The following is a 19,506-nucleotide window of genomic DNA, read 5'->3' as shown; positions in this document are numbered from 1 at the left end:
GTATACATACAATAAGGGAGGCAGAGGAGAACAGAAGTTTACTGAATTAGACAAAGCAGAAGGAAGGAAAGGGAGAGAGTATGGAAATAGGAAAGACAGTAGAATGAATAGGACATAGTTTTCCCATGTTTTTATATGAATACACGACTGGGGAACTCCAAATATGTATAATATGTCAAAATACTTTCTCTTGCTATGTGTATCTAAAAAAAACAAATTTTAAAAAATTAAGAATGGGCTGGGGATGTAGCTCAGTGATAAAGTTCTCTTGGGATAAATCCCCAGTTTATGAAAAAAAAAGAAACTGAAAGAGAAAATATTTTATAATATTTCCAGGTTGAAATTTTTCTCATGAGGTGAACCAAGGAAAATAAATACTCTTTAAAGAAATGTCATACACTAGTCTTAAATTTTTTTCCACAGATAAAATTTCAAAGAATTTGAGTCCACAGTGAAAAATGGCAAAACACTTGGGAAATTAAAAACAAAAAACACAAACGAAAAAAAAGTAAGATAAGCATAAGCAGAAAGGAGGAAGAAGTGGCTTAGATATACAAAGACCAGATACTTCTTTTATCAGAGAGAGAATAAAACTTTTTTGCTTGGTTATTTAAAGAAATAAAAAGAGAAAATGAAATATATGTAAGAGAAAATATACACAAAAACTGAGTAGAATTTTAAAAGATCGACAAATAAATATTCAAAAAATAAAAACATGTAAGTTATATTTTTAAAGAGTCAAGTTAAACAACTAGACAAAGCTGCAGAGAGAATTAATGAACAAGCTAGTATATCTTAAACTTCTATGAACATAGAGGAGAGAGAAAGAAACCAGTAGGATTGCAAAGAAGCTCATAAAAAGGATAAAATGATGAAATTTAATTTCATGTAATAAGTAGCACACAGAAAAAAATTATAGGGTGAATATGAGAGAATTAACATTTTCCCAAAATAGTTGAAAAACATAAATACTCCAATTTAAAAATCCCTTTGAAATAAATCTAACTTAGATGAATAAAAATAATTTTATATCTTAACACAGAATAGTGAAAATCCATTAAGACAAAATAAAAAGAAGAAAAGAAAAGAAAAAGAGAAATACAAAGGGAACTTGTCAAAAATGTCCAGATAACAAAGATAAGTTTCCTAGGAAGGAAGAATAATTGAAGTCAACAAATAAATTTTCAACAGGAACAATGACAGAAAAAAACATCAAAGACATTACAAACTGCACAGAAAGAGCAAGAAATATCCACTGAAATGATATAATAATGTATCAGCCTCTATGATATATAATTGTCTTCTCTAAATTGAGAAGTAAAAGCAGACAACTGACTTGAAGATGTGAGGAAAGTACATATTCCTGCAATCCAAAATAACTAAACTGACAAAATGAATGACAGGTAATACATCAAAAATTAAAATAGAAGTTGAAGCAACAGTGGGGTTATCCATTCTTGTAATTCTCACTCATCAGATATGTAACTATTTAAACCAAGATAGCATTTAGTTTTGGTAAAAACTGGGGAAATTCATTCTCAAAAACTATTTGGAGAGTTTCATGTTATATAAACTTTCATGGAATATCTATTAAAATACAAATTGGACACTTATGTAACATAAGGAATTTCACCTCTATTTATTGCACAAATTTAATATATTCCTAAAGCATTTATGCAATGATATTCACTGTAATATTTATGATTTTAAAAGTTGAAACAAACTAAATGTTTATCAATAGAGAAATGATTCAAAACATTGTGATTCATCTCACTAAGAAAGTCTTTCATTAAAATTTTTAAGTTTTACATATATATGACAATAATAGATCCCCAAGATATTTTGTAACTGAAAGTGAAGCCAAAAACATGCAAGCAGGGTTTTTTGTTTGTTTGTTTTAGTTTTATTTAATAGCAATATTTTTAGTGTGATATCCATGGCAAGAGTTGGCTGTATAGGCCAACTTATTTTTTCACCTTCCTAAGACATAGCTACAAGACTTTCCAAGTTCCCAATAGGTGGTGGACGTGACCACATGTCTAAGTTCTCATCAATGAAATGAGAGGGAATAAATTTTCTTACAATCCCTTCTACCCCTAACTTTTTCATAATGCCTAGTATTTAGGTATTTGGGTGTGACACTGAAGGATACCTCAGAAACCATATGCTGGGGGTGACAATTCCTATATCCTGAGATGCTTGAATGCCATCAAATGACAAGGGAGCAGAACTCCACCCACCCTATGACCTATACTGACTGAACTTGACATGGACAGAAAATAAACATCTGTGTTGTTAAGGCCCTGAGGTTTAGAAGATTGCATTACTCATTTTTTTTTTTTTTTAGTACCAGGGACTGAACTCAGGGGCACACAACCCCTGAGCCACATCCCCAGCGTTATTTTGTATTTTATTTATAGAAGGGTATCACTGAGTTGCTTAGCACCTCACTTTTGCTGAGGCTGGCTTTGAACCCAAGATCCTCCTGCCTGAGCCTCCTTCTGAGATTACAAGCATGCACCATTGCGCTCAGCATCACTTTTAACTGACACAATTTGATATTAAAAACTGGTAAAGAATAAAAACAAAATTACATGCTTTTATATCTAGATATTATTTGTACAAATAGAAGACTGAGTTCTTACCTCTTGAGATATTTAATTTGGAAGAAAATACCAATAAGGATACTAGCTCTAGATACTTCTATAACATTTGAGGCATTTTTTGTATTATTTCATTAATTTGGCATATGTATAATGTTGACACATTAATTATGTCTAGGGAAAATCCAAAATAAATGTAGAGATAGTGACTATAAATTGTGTCTTTAAAAAAAAAAAGGCAGGGGAGTGATTTCAAGGTTAAAGTGTTTCCCGGGAATGCTAGTATATGAAAGTTACAAAGCATGAAATTTTAAAAATATTACACTAAAATGTGGTTAGAACATATTTTATATACCACATTCTCTATTGATAAACATTTAGTTTGTTTCAACTTTTAAAATCATAAATATTACAGTGAATATCATTGCATTATATATAGAGAGAGAGGCACTGGAGGTCAATAAAAGTGAAAAGTAAGATGGAACCAAATCAGAAACTACTGTAAGCTTTGCTTTGGAATAATTTTGGACATGGAAATAATAGAAGAAGAAAGTATGATATGTAATGAGAAGAACAGATTAGCAGAGTTGGGAACTGACGTTGGAGATGAGAAAAAGGAAATTTGAACATATAAATGATGAAAGGTTGAGGCTGTTTTACTAGTTCATGAGAAGAGGGGGATGGGTATAGAATTTAAGATAAGGAAAGAAGAGGGGAAAAACTCCAGAGTTTCTTCTACTTCCCGATTTGGTGTACAAGCATGAAATATTAGTCTCATTCTCAGCTAGGTTTGGCCTCTGGCATCAAAATTCAGAGAGGTTGAATGTTCTCTCTGATCAAGAACTAAGAAAGCTGGTACAAGGAGGGGAGATAAGAATCTATCAAAAGAGACTACTTTTCCACGGATAACCCCTTAAATTCTAAGTCCCAGTGGCCTAAGACACATTGGGACCTGGGATGCCTAACAGGGATGTGTTGAACATTGACTATGTGAGAATTCTTGTGGTCTAATGCTGTGGTCTATTACATATAAATATGTTATAGCTAAAGAATAGAAGACTGTGAGAATAAGAAATGCATTCTAGTGGGAAAAATTAGTAAAATGTGAAAAGAAGATCTATTAAATTCACACTATCTTGTTTGAGTGAATTTAGTAAAAATGTTAAATACTCCTGAATTAGTTATTAGGTTATAATTCTTATCCTATTATATAACACTATGTTCTCAAAAAGAGAAGGACTGGGATGCATCTCAGTGAAGAGTATGTGTCTTTAGCATGAGTAAGACACTGGGTTCAATACCCAGCACTCAAAAAATATGAATCAAAATAAGAGGAGTAATACCTGGAATCATGTTTGTTTAGATTGATTTTCCCATATATAATTTGTTGTTTTGATATTTAATTATTCTTTTGGTTGACAAATGAGAATTTTACATGTATACCAGTAATTTTACATATTTCTTCTTTTAATATAAAAATGTCAGTTGAATATATTTTAAATAGCAAATCTGTTGTTTTGCTCCCAGATAAAATTCACAATGATTAATGATTTTCAAAGTTATTTGATCAAACTAAAACAATATAAAACGTTAGAGCTGAGAATGGTAATTTAAACTTTCGAAGCTATTTTCAATATGTCTAACTATCTTTGGGCTATTCTGATGTTTTTAGAATTTTGAAAGTTAAAGCAGAAATTGAATTTTTTTCTGGATTTATTAATGTTAGCAACCATCACTAGGACAATATTGGGTGTTATGAGATATCATGTGTGAAAATTGAGGGCCTGACCACTGAGAAACACTACAGAAATAGTGTAGGAGATTAAAAAATAAAGTTATAGTGTTAGATGTAGATATACATAAAGGTGTGTTAAACACAAGTTAAGTGTATATGTTTATAGGTATGAAAATTGATCACATGTAAGTAGAGAAACAGATAACTTAGGAAGATGGATAAGCAGCCACATTCTTTGGTGGGTACCACTCTTAATGGGAGTTCTTCATAGCAGCTCCTTTGCCATTACTCCAGGAAAATGTAACAGACCCTAGTTAGGCCAATTCAGAAAATCATTTTTAATTTGGGGGAGCATTATTCTTCCTACCACATGTATAAATGAATAAACATGATTTGAAAAAAGAGCAAGTAATTACTTTTTGGTAACTTCTGAAAATTTAAACTTAATAATACAATTGTTCATTTGGATTATCATAAATATGGTAAAATGTCTCACTACATGAATTGTAGCAACTATTTTGAGGGAAATTTGGTAAATTCCGTAAAAGTATAAATGCACATACCACTTCTGAGAATTTATGATGTCATGGCTAAAAGGTAGAAGAAAGGCAGAAATTTTGATCAAAGGAACTCTTCTGTTGCTAATAAGTTTATAATAACAATAATAAGCCATCAAGTATGTGGAAAGGATGTGGAGAAGCCTGCATTCATATTTGCTGGTAAAAATGTAAAATGGTGAAGCCTTTTTGTAAAATAAATTTGCTGTGGCTGAAAATTTTAAACATAAAATATATGATCCAACAATTATATTTCTAAATATATCCCAAATAAAAACATACACCCAGACAAAAATTTGAATATTAATGTACATAATAATGTTGCTTACAATCACTAAAAGGTAAATAAAGTTCTAATATATACATCATTATGAAAACACTAGTCAAAGTAAAAAGCCAGCATGAAGATTACATATTAGATGATTACATTGATATGAAATGTTAAATATAGGCAAATCTATAGGATAGAAAGTCAATTTAAGGTGCCTAGGGCTGGGCTGAGGGTATGTGGTGAGGAGTGAATGCTAAAGGAAATGGGAGCAGGGAGGTGTTTTAAAAAATTTTCTCTTTATATGCTGCTTTGCATGAGGTACAAGTTTTTTATTTTATTTATTTTACCACTTTCTAAAATCTAACAATTTTTCAGACTTCTATTCTTACGTATTCAGAGCCCTAAGATCAAGAATTTTCTACTTGAGTTTCTTCATTTCTATTTAATATCACATCGTCATTCCAAAAATTCTCTTATATCTCTATTGTGAAGCAGAGTTCCCAGAATTCACACATCTGAATGAGCCCACTAATCTTTTTCAGAATTTGAAGGCAGACAAGTATCTACCTAAAAGTGACAAAGTCAGTTGCCAATCAGCAGAATCCCTAGGCTAAAGAAAAGCAAAGCAATTTTTTAGCCCAGTGGTGTTCTACATCTTGGCAACTCAGCGATTCTGTAGAATCCCCTGGAAGGACAGACCTGGGATGAAGACAATGAGTATGCGTCCTTCTTTCTGGTTCCAATTAGATCTCTACAACATGATTGGAAATCTATCCTATCTACATGTTTTTCCTGAATGATCAGGCTTGGTTTTGAACGAAATAAGCATGATATTCAGAAATGAAATCATTAAGAAAAAGTTCTTGAGAGGTTATATCTTATTATAACAATGGGTGGTACATTTCTACATCCTTGTACAAAGTTATCCAGAAGCAATCAAAGTTTTCATACTAATCATTTTGGACACAGAATAAATCAAAAACTTATATAAGAAAGGAAAAGAACTCCAATTTTAATAATATTATGTCTTTAAAAAATAATTTTGAAAGTTTCAAACCGTGATCTCTTTCAAAGTTCTCATACTTTTATATAATTTCTAGAATAGAAAAGATTTGTAACTTTAATATTAATTATATTATTATGGCCAAACCTCAATATTAACTTGATATTTTTAAGCTATTTACCTTTATGTACAAATAAGTAAAAATGTGGCCATCAGAATAAATCTTTCTTTTTAAATATATAAGAGATCAAATTAATTTTATTTTCATTTTAAATTCTAATGTAGGTAAATTCATGGCATAATTTATAACTCATGAAAACTGCTGAAAATCAAGAACTAGCCATAATGATATAACAGATATGCAATCTAATCTTTATAACATAGAATGTATCTGATTAGTGCTGCTTTCAAAATTTGATTTATGATGCTGATATTTTAATTGATGGATCAATTGATAGTAATTATTTTGTGTAATCAGTTAACAACTAAAATGTGCAACATATTGATTCTTTCAGGTGAGACACAGGCTCCCTGAGCAGCCACAGTATGAGAGGGAAGTAGTGACATTTAATTCAGTTTAATTTATTCCTCAGAAAGAGGTGATTGACTGCAGTTCATGAATTCCATGGCAAGTGTTAGACTAAATGGTGAAATCACTCAGAAACACTAAAACTAGAAATTAAATTAGAACACGGAGTACTCAGCAATAAATCTCAGGTAATTCATATTAGCATTGCCATTACACTTGAGGAAAGTTACCTTAGAGGGACTACCTATATTGTGAGTATAACTAGGAGAAATTATGCTAAGCCTACAAGAGAAAAAAAAAACAGACAAAGTTAAATGTGAAGAGTTTATATTATTTATAAAACTAAAAAGTCATATCATAGAGTTATGAAATTAATCCTAGGATTATAAAATTATTTTTACTAGCTATCTTTCTAATTAGTAGTGTGGTATATTGCGTGTTTACCAAAAAAAAAGGTTCAAATCCATGTATAAAATATTTCCCAGAAAACCTGCTAGGGAGTCAAGCATTGTGGTTTAGGGATAAAATGAAAGAAAGAGTAGAGGTGATTCATCCATCCATCCTCCATGGAGATTGCAATCTAGAGGTAAAAGAAGAGAATCAGGCTCAAACAGTCATAAAAATAAACATATTGTTACAAATCTGGGATGAACTCTGGAAAGAACAATTTCAGGCTATAAAAGGATTGTAAAAATAAAGAACTAATCTTTACATTAATATTATATTAGCAAAACCTTTTTATAGATTATTATCTATTTCATTTTCATCTCTTTTATGCTAATAAGTTGACATTAGTGCACTTGGTAGATACAAAAAAAGTATGTATTTTAAATCTCTGATGTCAGTCCGTGCATCTTTTTTTAAAAGAAATATGTTTTTAGTCATTGATGGACCTTTATTTAATTTATTTATTTGTATGTGGTGCTGAGAATTGAACCCAGAGCCTCACACGTTCCAGGTAAACACTCTATCACTGAGCCACAACCTCAGCCTCAGTTAGTGCATCTTAAAATTAATCTCCTTTGCTAAGGTTTTATCTTTAAGACAATGTACAAAGTAAATATTTACTCAGAAAAGTTGTTGAGTATTTTTATTGCAGTAAGATTTTTATGTTAAAAAGATAATTCTCTCATGATTATATTAAGTGAAAATTCCAGAATCACTGTTTCCCAAAGAGTATATAGCATGCTAAAGACAATAATTCAAACGTTTAAAAAATATTTACTATGATTACATATAGCCTAATAGGAAAGTCTGATATAAAATAATTACATGAGCACATGGCAAATGTGCTCTACACCATCGCTAGCAAAAAAAGTCATTTGCTAGACCACCGCTCGGACTTTACAGCTGGGAGAATCATCAGCTTTATCTTGACTGGCTAAGGGCAACTGAGAAGACTATAGGAAATAATTCAGGTGTGGACGTAGCACTTAGGCGAAATCTAAGATGAAAGGAACAATCATGCACATAGAATGGTTTGAACCAGTTTCCCCAGTGAGGGAAGTATAGAGTCCTTAGAGAATATACTCACATTTGGTGTGAGAGAATTTAAAGCTTTTATTAGGTATCATTCTATGGTGAACTGGAAGAGCAAAGAGGAATTAGATTGCCTAGGGACTTTGAATGTAAAGGTAAGGAATTTCAATGTAGTTCAGAGGGAAATTTTCATTGTTTGTTATTTATTTAGAAAGAAAAAAAATAAACTGGTAGTAATATTTATGAAAAAAAATAGGGAATCCTCTGGGCATTTCTAAGGTATCAATTGGATAACTTCTAGAAATAAATACAAGTCCCCTTGAGAAATGCAATCAACCTAGAAATAACTCAAGTTCAAACAATTTTAACATCAAAATGCAAAATGGCCTCACTTTTGATCTTAGGCTCATAAGATTTGAAATAGTTGAAGAGGGACTGTGTTAGGCAAAAAGTTTAATCTTTTCTGTAAGAGAATGTGCTTGTAGGCTTACAAAGGCCTACACCAAGTTTCTTACTACTTTAGAGACAATTATTTACCTTCTCAGAACCAGTACACAACAAGACCTTAGTAAATCACTCAAGGTTACACTCTGTGACTCAGATGTTTTCAACACATAAAATGACCATCTTATTTGCCTTCAGTAAACCTTGGATCAACGTGTGTGCACCTGCACGCGTGTATTCCCTCTTATTTTAAACCAAATTTCCTATTATCTCTATGTAGGTTCCAAGAGCTTTTATTTACATTATTTTTTTTTCTTTTTGTCTGTCTCTAAATCACAGATCTCAAGATCTGTCTCCAATGGCCCCCGTTGTTCCTTCTGTTATGATGCAAGTGACCAATTCCAGATGTTCTTCCCTCAGCCTCTCTCCAGCTGCGCCACCTGTCTGCCAGGAAAATGAGTGCCACAATGGAGGCACTTGCCACCCCCTCTTCCTGTCAAGCACTGTCATTTCCTTCCAGTGTGACTGTCCACTACATTTTACAGGCCGTTTCTGTGAAAAAGGTAATCACTTACACTTCTATATTCCTTTTGCAAACGTCTTAAGCCAGTAGAAGAGAATTGAAACACTTTGGAAGTCTACAGCTGGATACTAGCATAAGCAAGAAACATCTATAGTTTTATTTTAAAATGAATTCTCATAAAATACTTCCAGTTTAATACTTCAGAAGCAAACCTAAGCTTTTGTTTTGTTTTGTTTACATTAAGAATGCCTTCAATACACATTTTCAATTTCCACATAAAATAGGAGTTAAAATTCAGATATGGTGTTAGGTTATTTATGTTGTTACTTCTAAAATAATGTTGACTCCTTCCTTTGTTGCCATGGACATAATCAAGTTCCAATACTATTTACATTGCTTAATTGTTAATTAAATCACTGAGTTTTTGTATTTCATAAACAGATCCCCATCTTTAAAATATTTTGGTGTTAAAAAAGAGCACATTATTTTTTGGTGCCTAAGATTATAGTCTCAGTAATAGTGGAGCTATTTATGAATTTTTTTAAAAATCCCTATTGTCAACAGCTAATAGACTCCTAAGAGGTTTTCAGTTAATTAGATCAGTGTTGGGCAAGTAAAATCGGAAACGCCTTGGGCACAGTACAAATGTATTAGGTCATTGTGTGCTACTCGGTCCTGCACTGATAGCTGAAAAGTGTCACTGTTGTCTATGTGAAGTTAATTAGTAGTTCTAAATTAGGGAGGTGGGAATGAGGATTATTACTAGATTATGACTTACATCACAGAGAGTTTCATTATTTATCCAAGATTATATTGAATAATTCCCTTTTAAATGCTAAAATGAGGGATGATGCTCTCAAGCTTATTCAAAGGTACCTATTTATGTTATCCAACTCCTCTTCCCAAGAGACCTTCGTCATGTGGAGGAATGTTTTAATATTTAGAGAAGTAAGCAAACAAATATAACAAAAAGCATAGAAATACAAAGTTTATTGTTGTGTTCATTTTAAAACATCATATAAATATTCTTAAAGTCTTTAACTGTAAAATATTTTTGAAGACACATTACACTGTGGCTTGACATTTGGGTGAACATTTCATGTTCTGAAAAATATCACAAGGTATGTCTTTTCTATAATTGAGACCAACTATGTTACATTCTATGAGTACAAGTAAAGGGAAAAAATATGAGTTGTAAAACTCTTTTAGCAACACAATTAGCCATTTGAAATACCTATAGGACGTTTTCTTTAATTTTGCACTAAATAAAATCTTCTAATTTTCCTTCAAATATGCTTTCATATTTTAATGTCTGATTGTGCATTTACCTCCTCACAAGTATTAGACACAGAGTAACCTTCAAAGTGATTATTTCTTCCTACCCTAATATCGGTGATTCTTCATCCTTTAACTCCTCATTTAGTAGTTTTGACTCTTCTGAAAACAACCCACACTTTCCTCAAGAAGAACAGAAACTCAGGATTATCTAGAGTTAAACCTAAGGCTTGACTCAGGTTTAATTGTATTTGGTTTTTTGGGTAGCAGAATGTAGAAAACTGACCTCAGAAAAAGAATTGGAATTCTGCCCTATATTCATTCTTGGAATTTTTTTTCTATTTTATTAATCACTTTTTACCTTGTATATTTTAACTGTTTTTCCTGTTAAATTATAATATTTTAAGAACTACTATTGGGCGATACTGTTTTGCTAAACACCAGTATTTTACATAATAATCAGAATCTATGGCCAATATTTTATTAATAATTATTACTGGTTTAAAAGTGCATTTCTAAAACACACTTTAATTTGGTAACACACAAGACACTTAATACGCAAAACAAAATTCATACATCAGTATTATTTTTAGCCTATGAGTTATCATAGCTTATTGTCTGTAATTTTGCTATTTTTGCCTCTTTTTCTGGGGACTTGCTTCCATCTAACAATATAACAGTATAATGTGATGTGCATTTTCAAAATTAGAAATTATTTTTTTCTAAAATGAAAAATAGTATTTATTTTAATAATTTACTACTTACATTTGAAGAAAGTACCTGTCTTCTTTCAGTCATAAATAATACCAAGAGTAGGTTTGTGATTGTAGCCTAAGGCCTAAAATAAAATTTGTAATAGTATGCTCCTTAGAATCCAGACTCACGTGTTAATATTTGAAAAAGGCCCATAATTCAGGAATCTGGTAACATGAATGACTTTTTATAGAATGATCCATCTTGCCCAGATGCCACAAATTTTAAGTGCAGATTTCAATAAACAATATTATATGCCAGATTCAAAGTGTGTCAACTGCCTGGTGAAAACTTAACTTTAGATAAAATCCTTAAATCTTCCGTATTCATCTTTATTTATTTATATTTATTCTATTTGTAGATAGAAATTTTCTTAGAAATTTTCTGACTATTTAATGATTATAATCTACAAATTAATTGAAATTTGCAGATAGATAACCATTAAAATAATTTCTTGAATACAAATTTTATTGACTATAATATACATCTAAAATATACTAGCTTCCTCCTTAGCCATGGTTTCACTTTTTTCAGTTATATGTGGCCAAACTGTGGTCAGAAAATATCATAGAAAAATTTCTATAAATAACCAATGCATAAATTTTAGATTGAAATCTTGTGTTCGTGCTCTATTCTGCCCAGAATGAATGAGTCGTTCCTTTATCTATGTATCCGTTCTTTATACTTACCTACCCCAGTACTCACCTAGTGATCATCTAGGTTATCCAATCAGCTACTGTTTGTATCATAGTGCTTATGTTCATGTAACCCTTATTTTACTTAATAGTAACACCAAATTGTGATGTTGATGATTTGGACGTGCCAAAGAGATGCCATAGAGTACTTTCTTTAAGTGAAAAAGTGAAAGTAGAATAACATTTTGAGGGAATAGAGGGGTCACATTCAAATAAGTTTTATTACAGTATATTGTTTTAATTGTTCTATTCTTTTAATTATTGTTAATCTCTTATTATGCCTTGTTTATAAATGAAAACTATATTTAATTATAAATTAAAGTTAAATTATATCATCATAAAGTAGATTTAGCAGTACTTGAATTTCAAGGGCTGGGATGTAGCTCAGTGATAGATATTACTTACAAGTGAGTTTGTATAGGGAAAAGTACAATAGCTATAAGAGGGCAGTACCATCTGAGGTTTCAGCCTTCTGAGGTTTCAAGATCCATTCAGGTATCTTGGAATGTATGTATCCTTGAAGATGATGGGGGTGGGAAGCTGCTGTATATGAACTTCTGCTTCAGGAGTAAAATTTGCAAATAACTGACTTAACCAAACACTGCTCTGAGTGCTTTATACATTTCACTTAACCTCAGAGAAACCTGGCTGAAGTAGGCTTTCTAAATTACCTCCATTTACAAATGAGAATTCTAGAATAAAGCCTAGAGTTGCTATATCACTCACTCAAGGTCACAAGGCTTGTACATAATAGAAATAGGATTAGAAATAATCTTGGCTGACTGCAGAGTTCACGTTCAACAACAATGTATATTGCTGCACTAGTTAGAAAATCAATTCTAATGTGAAGGCATAATATAGAAATGTTAAATTGTTGCACTTTTTCATCTGGTATAAAAGTGTGTCTATATGTATTTAATTTCAGAAAGAAAAAGTTTTATTTCAAATATAAAATTTCTAAAATGAGAAAATAGAAATTAGTATTGATCTAATACCTTGTTAATAAAGAAGGTATTATCATGATCCATCTAAAATTAAACTGAAAACACATTAGGTGACCCAAAAGGAACTGTATTTTAGTTAGACTGAAATGTAGAAAGCAGACTTAAGGGCTTGAATTTCAAGTACTTGAATTTCAAGGGCTGGGGCTACAGATCAGTCAAGGCACTTGCCTAGCACGGGAAAGGTCCTGAATCCCAAACTGCACCAAAAAGAAAAAAAAAAGCACTCAAATTTCAGAAAATCTAGACACAACTGATTAAAGAACACGACTTTCTGGGGGAAAAATGCAATTGCACAGATATCTAGATGTAAAAATGTGTTGGAAATTGATTTTTTTCTTCACAAGGCTTGCTCCTTTTTGCTTCCAGTTAATATTCTTAGCCTGTGAGAGAATGTTAAAGTATTTTATTTTAACAACTTTGATGTTTCACAGCAAAATGGAGGTGTAAATTAAAGTATAGGACTTAACTAAAATGGCACCAGATTCAAAAACGCAAAGAGGATTTGTGGGGGGAGGGAGGGTGCAGGACTTAGTAATGGGTCACCCAGACACATATTTCCTATTTACTTAGCACTACATCATATATTCTGCTTTATCAAATTCTCCATTATCCAATCACCTAATAACACTGACTTATAGAATTAATTTGACTAAATATGTTCTTTTTTTCCCCTGAACATATGCTGTCTTAATTCATATTAGCTAAAGCTTGTTGCCTACTTTATCATAATGATCCTGCATCTCACCAGGGGAAACATAAGAGCATATATTCTTCCTTTGTTTTATATAGCTGCATGCAGGCAGATGGCTGTCTCCTACTGTAAAGTTCAGAGTGACAGATTTAGAATATCAGTGCCTTGTGCTGGGGGAAAGCTTATGCCTCTGACTATTAATTATAAGATTAACATTTTTAAACAGCCCCTTACTTTTTAGTGTTCTATAAAACAGTTTTATAAATAGTACAATAAAGGAGTATTTAAATGCCATACATTAAAAGCAAGAAATCTTTCATTTTATTTGATATCCTGTCTCTGTATATTCCATATATGTTTAAAGGTTAACTGTACTGAGTAAATTGCAAACCTAGAAATAAAAATGAGAGGTTTAACTAGGTGTTTTGTCTTGTTAAAATAAAAGAGACAGCTTTGATGTCTTTGTTTTTACCATAACTAGAATATATTTAAGAGGCATATTAGAGTAGATTGAATTTATTTATTAACTCTCAATCAGGTGGCTGAATATCAGGCATTCCAGAGCCAACAAAGGGGAGAAACAGAACATTAGTGAGGCTCCTGTAACAGCAATCTATCTTTTCTCCTTAGAACTGATTTTCTATATCATCAGAAAAGGACCAAGGAATAAGTGTCTGCCTTTCCAAACACAATACTCATGGCTGAAATTCTGTCTATAAAATCATAAAGTAATGTTACATATTCATTAATAAGTGACAACTACTGAAATATTAAAATGATAAATTGAAAATGAACTGGGATTTAAAATGAACTGGGCCTCTTGATTACTTATTATCAGAGTCAGAGGATTTCATTTCTAAAGGAAGGGGCAAGATGGGGACTTCCATTCTACACTATTCTTCTTCAGCAACAGAAAATGCACTGTCTACTAGGAAGTATTGTTACAGGTGGTTTAAAAAAAAAAAGACAGCCCCAGCCCCCACCCTCCTGGTGCCTATAACAATGATACAAGTCTCAGTGGGCTAAAATCAAAATTTGATTCAGCAGGACTGTGTTCCACCCTCCAGATTCTGGAAGAGAATCTGTTGCTTGCCTTGTCCAGTTTCTAAAGACTATCCATATTCCTTAGCTTGGGACCCTTTATCCACCTTCAGAGAAAGCAATATCAGGTCTAATCTTTCTCCTACTACATCATTCAGATAAAATCTTCTACCTCCCTTTTCCACATTTGAACACTTTTGAGATAATACAGAGCCCATGGAGATAATGCAGAATAGTCTCATTCTTAAAGTCAGCTGATCAACAATCTTAATTCCATCTGCCACCTCAATTTCCCTTTGCCATATGTAAAGTAACATATGCATAGATTCCAAGAACTAGGGTGTGATATCTTGGGGAAAGGGATTATGCTGCTTACCACAGGACCTCTGGTTATCTCTCAGGGGTTTTACATGATCCTACAAAAAAGTAAATTTATTGATTATCTGGTGCTCATAGAATTGATGGCAGTAATTGAAATTGGCTAAGCCAATGATAGAACAAAATTCTTTACTTACTTATATTCAATTTATAATTAGGAAAAATGTTTAATTGGGAATATGATGTTGTAAATGGTACTGAAAAGGATGAGTTGAAGAAATTAGAGTGAATAAATAAATGAAAAAGAAGAGAATTGTAATTTGTTTTGCAAGAAAGGTACATGTGAGATCAGTGGAGAAAGAAAACTGGAAATTCAGGTGCAACTCATATTGCAGAGAAGAACCCTAAATGACAGATTTAAAATGTGAAGTTTTTTAGCAATCGCTTCTAATCAGGGAGACAATGACTCAAGACTAGGGCTTCAGAAGGATGAACCTGACAGTAGAATATAGACAAGACTGCAGTGGGAAGAGAATGAGATGAGGAGAAAGACTGGGAGGTAAACACAGAAGACTAGAAAATAGGATAGAAATTCTTTTAACTCTCAACTCTAGTTTGAGAGTACAGTAGATTTTTGTGTCCTCCATGATGAATGTAATATATATTTCTTTATCAAAAAACTTATTAGCCTCAATCAGCTGCTATCTTTTAATATATTATTTTGCAATGAATATAAAGCATGATGTGATTTTTTTATTATAAATGACAAGTCACTTTGAAGGACCCTTTCTTTCCCCTTTCTTATACTATGCTTTCTCACCTATCCACAGAAAATTTTAACCATATGCAGTAAAACTTTGCAATAGAATAAACAGTACTTACGATAAAGCAAATTATGTGGGACTATTATAGCAAAAGTTACATCTGAAGATCTGAAGCAAAGAGAACTATTATATGTGTATGTGCAAGTACACTGGAAAGTATGGTTTTTCTTGTGTCTGCACTTCAGTGCTAAATTCATCAAGAGCCATAACTTAATTGCATACCTATATATTTGTTTCTAACAGATTGATCACTCACATGGTATTCATACACACACACACAAAGAAAATTTAAAACATGGAAGATTTGTAAAATATATATTTGGAGTCTTTTCATAAGGCTATTAAAATACTTCACTATTTGAACCCACATTAATATTAAATTAATTGAAACTAATATTTTATAGGTATGAAAATAATGTTTAAAAAAAATATAGTAGCTCAAATGGACTACTAAGTTAAAGGCTAATCTAGAACTAGAACTCAAACTCCATACCTCAAATCCAGTATTTTATCTTCCATAATATGGAAGTCCTCTAAAGTTTTCCAACAGTAGATTCCAAATTGAGTTGTAAGGAAAATATATTCAATTGTATAAACTTGAGATAAATTAATTTATTGCATAAATTAAGAGAGTAGTGAACAGAACTGTACCAAATTATCCATGGATAGATAAATATAGATTTATTTGACTGTAAACATACAAACTTGTCCTTTTATGATGTTACCAATGATCTTTTTAGTTGACAAGCACTTTTTCCTTTTTTAAATTTTTTAATTGGTGCATTATAATTATAGATAATAGTGGGATTCATCATTACATATTTACACATCATACCATAAAACAATATGATCAACTTTGGTTTTTAAAGTATTTATGGGCTGGGGATGTGGCTCAAGCGGTAGCGCACTCGCCTGGTATGCGTGCGGCCCGGGTTCAATCCTCAGCACCACATACCAACAAAGATGTTGTGTCCCCCGAGAACTAAAAAATAAATATTAAAAAAAAATTCTCTCTCTCTCTCTAAAAATAAATAAATAAATAAATAAAGTATTTGTTCCTGAAATTTGTAAAGTAAATTTGATACAAAAATAGAAAGAAATTAATCAGAATTCCTTATATTAACTGCCTGTGAAATCAAAATAATTATGTTTAAGCAGATGTAATAATTAGAAAAAAGTGTTATTCAATGATCATGCAGTACTTAACATTTAATGGTCCTATGGAAACACTGACCAGCAAAATACAATGAAAGGCATACATGCAATTTTAAATGTTTGTTGGTGCCATTTCAAAAAAACTTAAAAAAAAAAACAGAAGGAGTGAACTTTAATAATTAAAGATTTTATTTAACCTAGTATATTCAAAATATGAATAAAATAAAATGTTTCTGAAATATCAATGAGATACTTCATATTATTTTTACATCAAATCTTTGAATTCTAGTGTGTACTTTCTAATTGTATCATATCTGAATTCAAACTAGCCACATTTCAAGGGCTCAATACCCAGTGTGTGGGGGTTGCCTTAATTCATTTTGCATACCAACACCCCAGCTGAGAAGTTTATATTGAACAGAAATTTATAGACTCCCAATTGTGGAAGCTGGAAAGTGCAACATTAAAGTGCTGGTATGTGTAGACTGGGGCCTGCTTCCCAAGTCAGCTTGTGATGGATTGTGAGAGGGAAAGAAGGGGACAGATTTCACTATATAATATGTATAATGACACCAATCCCACCTGTGTAGGTGGATCCCTCATGGCTTTGTCGCTTCTTAAAGGTCTCACTTCTTAACAATCTCATAATGACAATTATATTTCAGCATGAAGTTTGGGGAATATGAGCATTCAAACTATAGGGCCAGTAAGTACATATCAGACTGCAAATTTCCATAGAACCAAAGGAAAAGCCTTAGCAATTGCAATGCTGTTGCTTCTGCAATATATATATATATATATATATATATATTGGTTCAGAGAGGTGATGAAGAGACTTTTTCACTTAAAGGCTTGTTAAAATTGGTAAACAAGAAGATAGAAGAAGCTGAAGTTATATAAAGTCAATCAAGACATTGAATTATACTATTAATTAAAATAGCAAGCATTAAAAATTCACTTATATAACAACCTCTGGAGCACCCATTTTGACATAAGTTTGCATTATCTATTAAATGAGCGGCTCCATCTGGATTGCTGGATTCCTGCAGTCTTAAATGTCATCTATATGTTGATGGTTGCCAGATTTATTTATCCATGTCCTGGATTTTTGCTGCATGTCAGACATGTATTTACATTTGTACATTAAGGATGGCCTTTTACACAAAAATGAGCCATGCATCTTCTGCATGAATTCTGCTTCATTCTTTCATTCATATATTTATTTATTTATAAATCAAGTTGGATGTAGTCATTTGTCATCTCTACCAAGATTTCTCTGCACATCTACTTTGTGATGAGCATTGCATTTAACACTGATTATACATTGGTGAACAAGATGGACATGCTCTCTACCATTTGTCATTGACAGAGGTCTGAACTAATAAGGAAGTAAATATTCATATACACATTCCAGCTGATTTACAGGCTCTAAAACAGAGTACTGATAAAGATCAGGATCCGGTATTTAAGGAAGAAGGAAAAGACCTCCTTATAAATCCACTACAAGGAAATGACATTTAAGCCAAATCTTAAAAATATAAAGCTACCAGTCATTTGAAAAGTGAAGTAAAGAATATTTCAAATGAAGAGAACAGTTTGCTGTCATAAACATGAATAAGTAAGAATGATATTTTAAAGAAAATTGTATGTACCAATAATTTTCTTATACTGAATATTGGATTAAAATAAATTAATGAAGAGAAAAATTATTTCTCAAATTCAATTTGTTTATTTAGTTCATATTTATAATGAGTCTGATTTCCCTGATCTCTAGAAACTCCATAAAGTTTTATGCCCATATGCTAAATATAAAATAGGCTGTTTTTCTCTCTGCCCTTTCAAAGAAAACACTAATCTTATCCATTTGAGAACACATCATCTGATAATTAATTAAATGAATGTGCTTTAGTTCAGTTGTATCCTAATGTCATTTATCATTTGAAATTTTTAAATAATTGTAGCATAAAGAAACTAATATTTTTTCATCATGTTACTTACAATAAAATGGTAAAGATTTGAAAGAAAATAATTGTTCTCCAGTTAACTAGAAGAAATCAATGTAAAGAATTGAAGGATATAAATTTAGATGATATGAGAATAGACCAACAATAAAAATGAAAGCTAATGTTAACTTTACTAAAATGTTGCTACAGAGGACAAAACAAAAGTACTATAATGACCAAAGCTAATTTAGAATGTGTGGTCTGTAAGAAACTAATTTTTACACCAGTATTTTCTTTAATATGTGATGTGTCTTTGGCAGGAAAAATTAATTTCTATTTAGAAGGTAATGTCAGATCCTTACTTGTAAATATTCTTTTATTAATGAAATTGAGAATCACCTGAGTAGAGGAATTTATTCTTTAAATTGTCCTTGAAAAATTAAATTGATTTCAGTTGCTTTAATCTGTTTTGTTAAGGTGTCTTAGTGGATGGATGCCTTTTTATTCTATAGTCAGGTTCACAAAAATAGATATAAATAAATATGAACAGATACAGAAACTGAAAATTATTCTTGGACACATGAGTCATCCTTTGCCTTAAGTTCCTTTGGCCACATGCTGATTAAAAGTGAAGAATGGGTACTTGGTGTAATCTCAGTGCTT

General features: G+C 31.6%; 1 protein-coding gene across 1 annotated transcript in view; it reads left to right on the top strand.

Moving 5' to 3' along the window:
• Window positions 1–19,506, top strand: part of Eys (eyes shut homolog) — a 1,592,434-nt gene that overhangs the window by 1,097,386 nt on the left and 475,542 nt on the right. The window contains 1 exon segment of the mRNA XM_046432606.1: window positions 8,961–9,184. Within this exon segment, the coding sequence (XP_046288562.1) occupies window positions 8,961–9,184 (224 nt within the window).

Source organism: Marmota monax, unplaced genomic scaffold (genome assembly GCF_021218885.2).
Source record: "Marmota monax isolate L192 unplaced genomic scaffold, Marmota_monax_Labrador192_F-V1.1 WCK01_AAM20220418_F8-fsc00116, whole genome shotgun sequence".
NCBI lineage: Eukaryota > Metazoa > Chordata > Mammalia > Rodentia > Sciuridae > Marmota > Marmota monax.
This window is presented reverse-complemented; position numbering and strand designations above follow the sequence as displayed.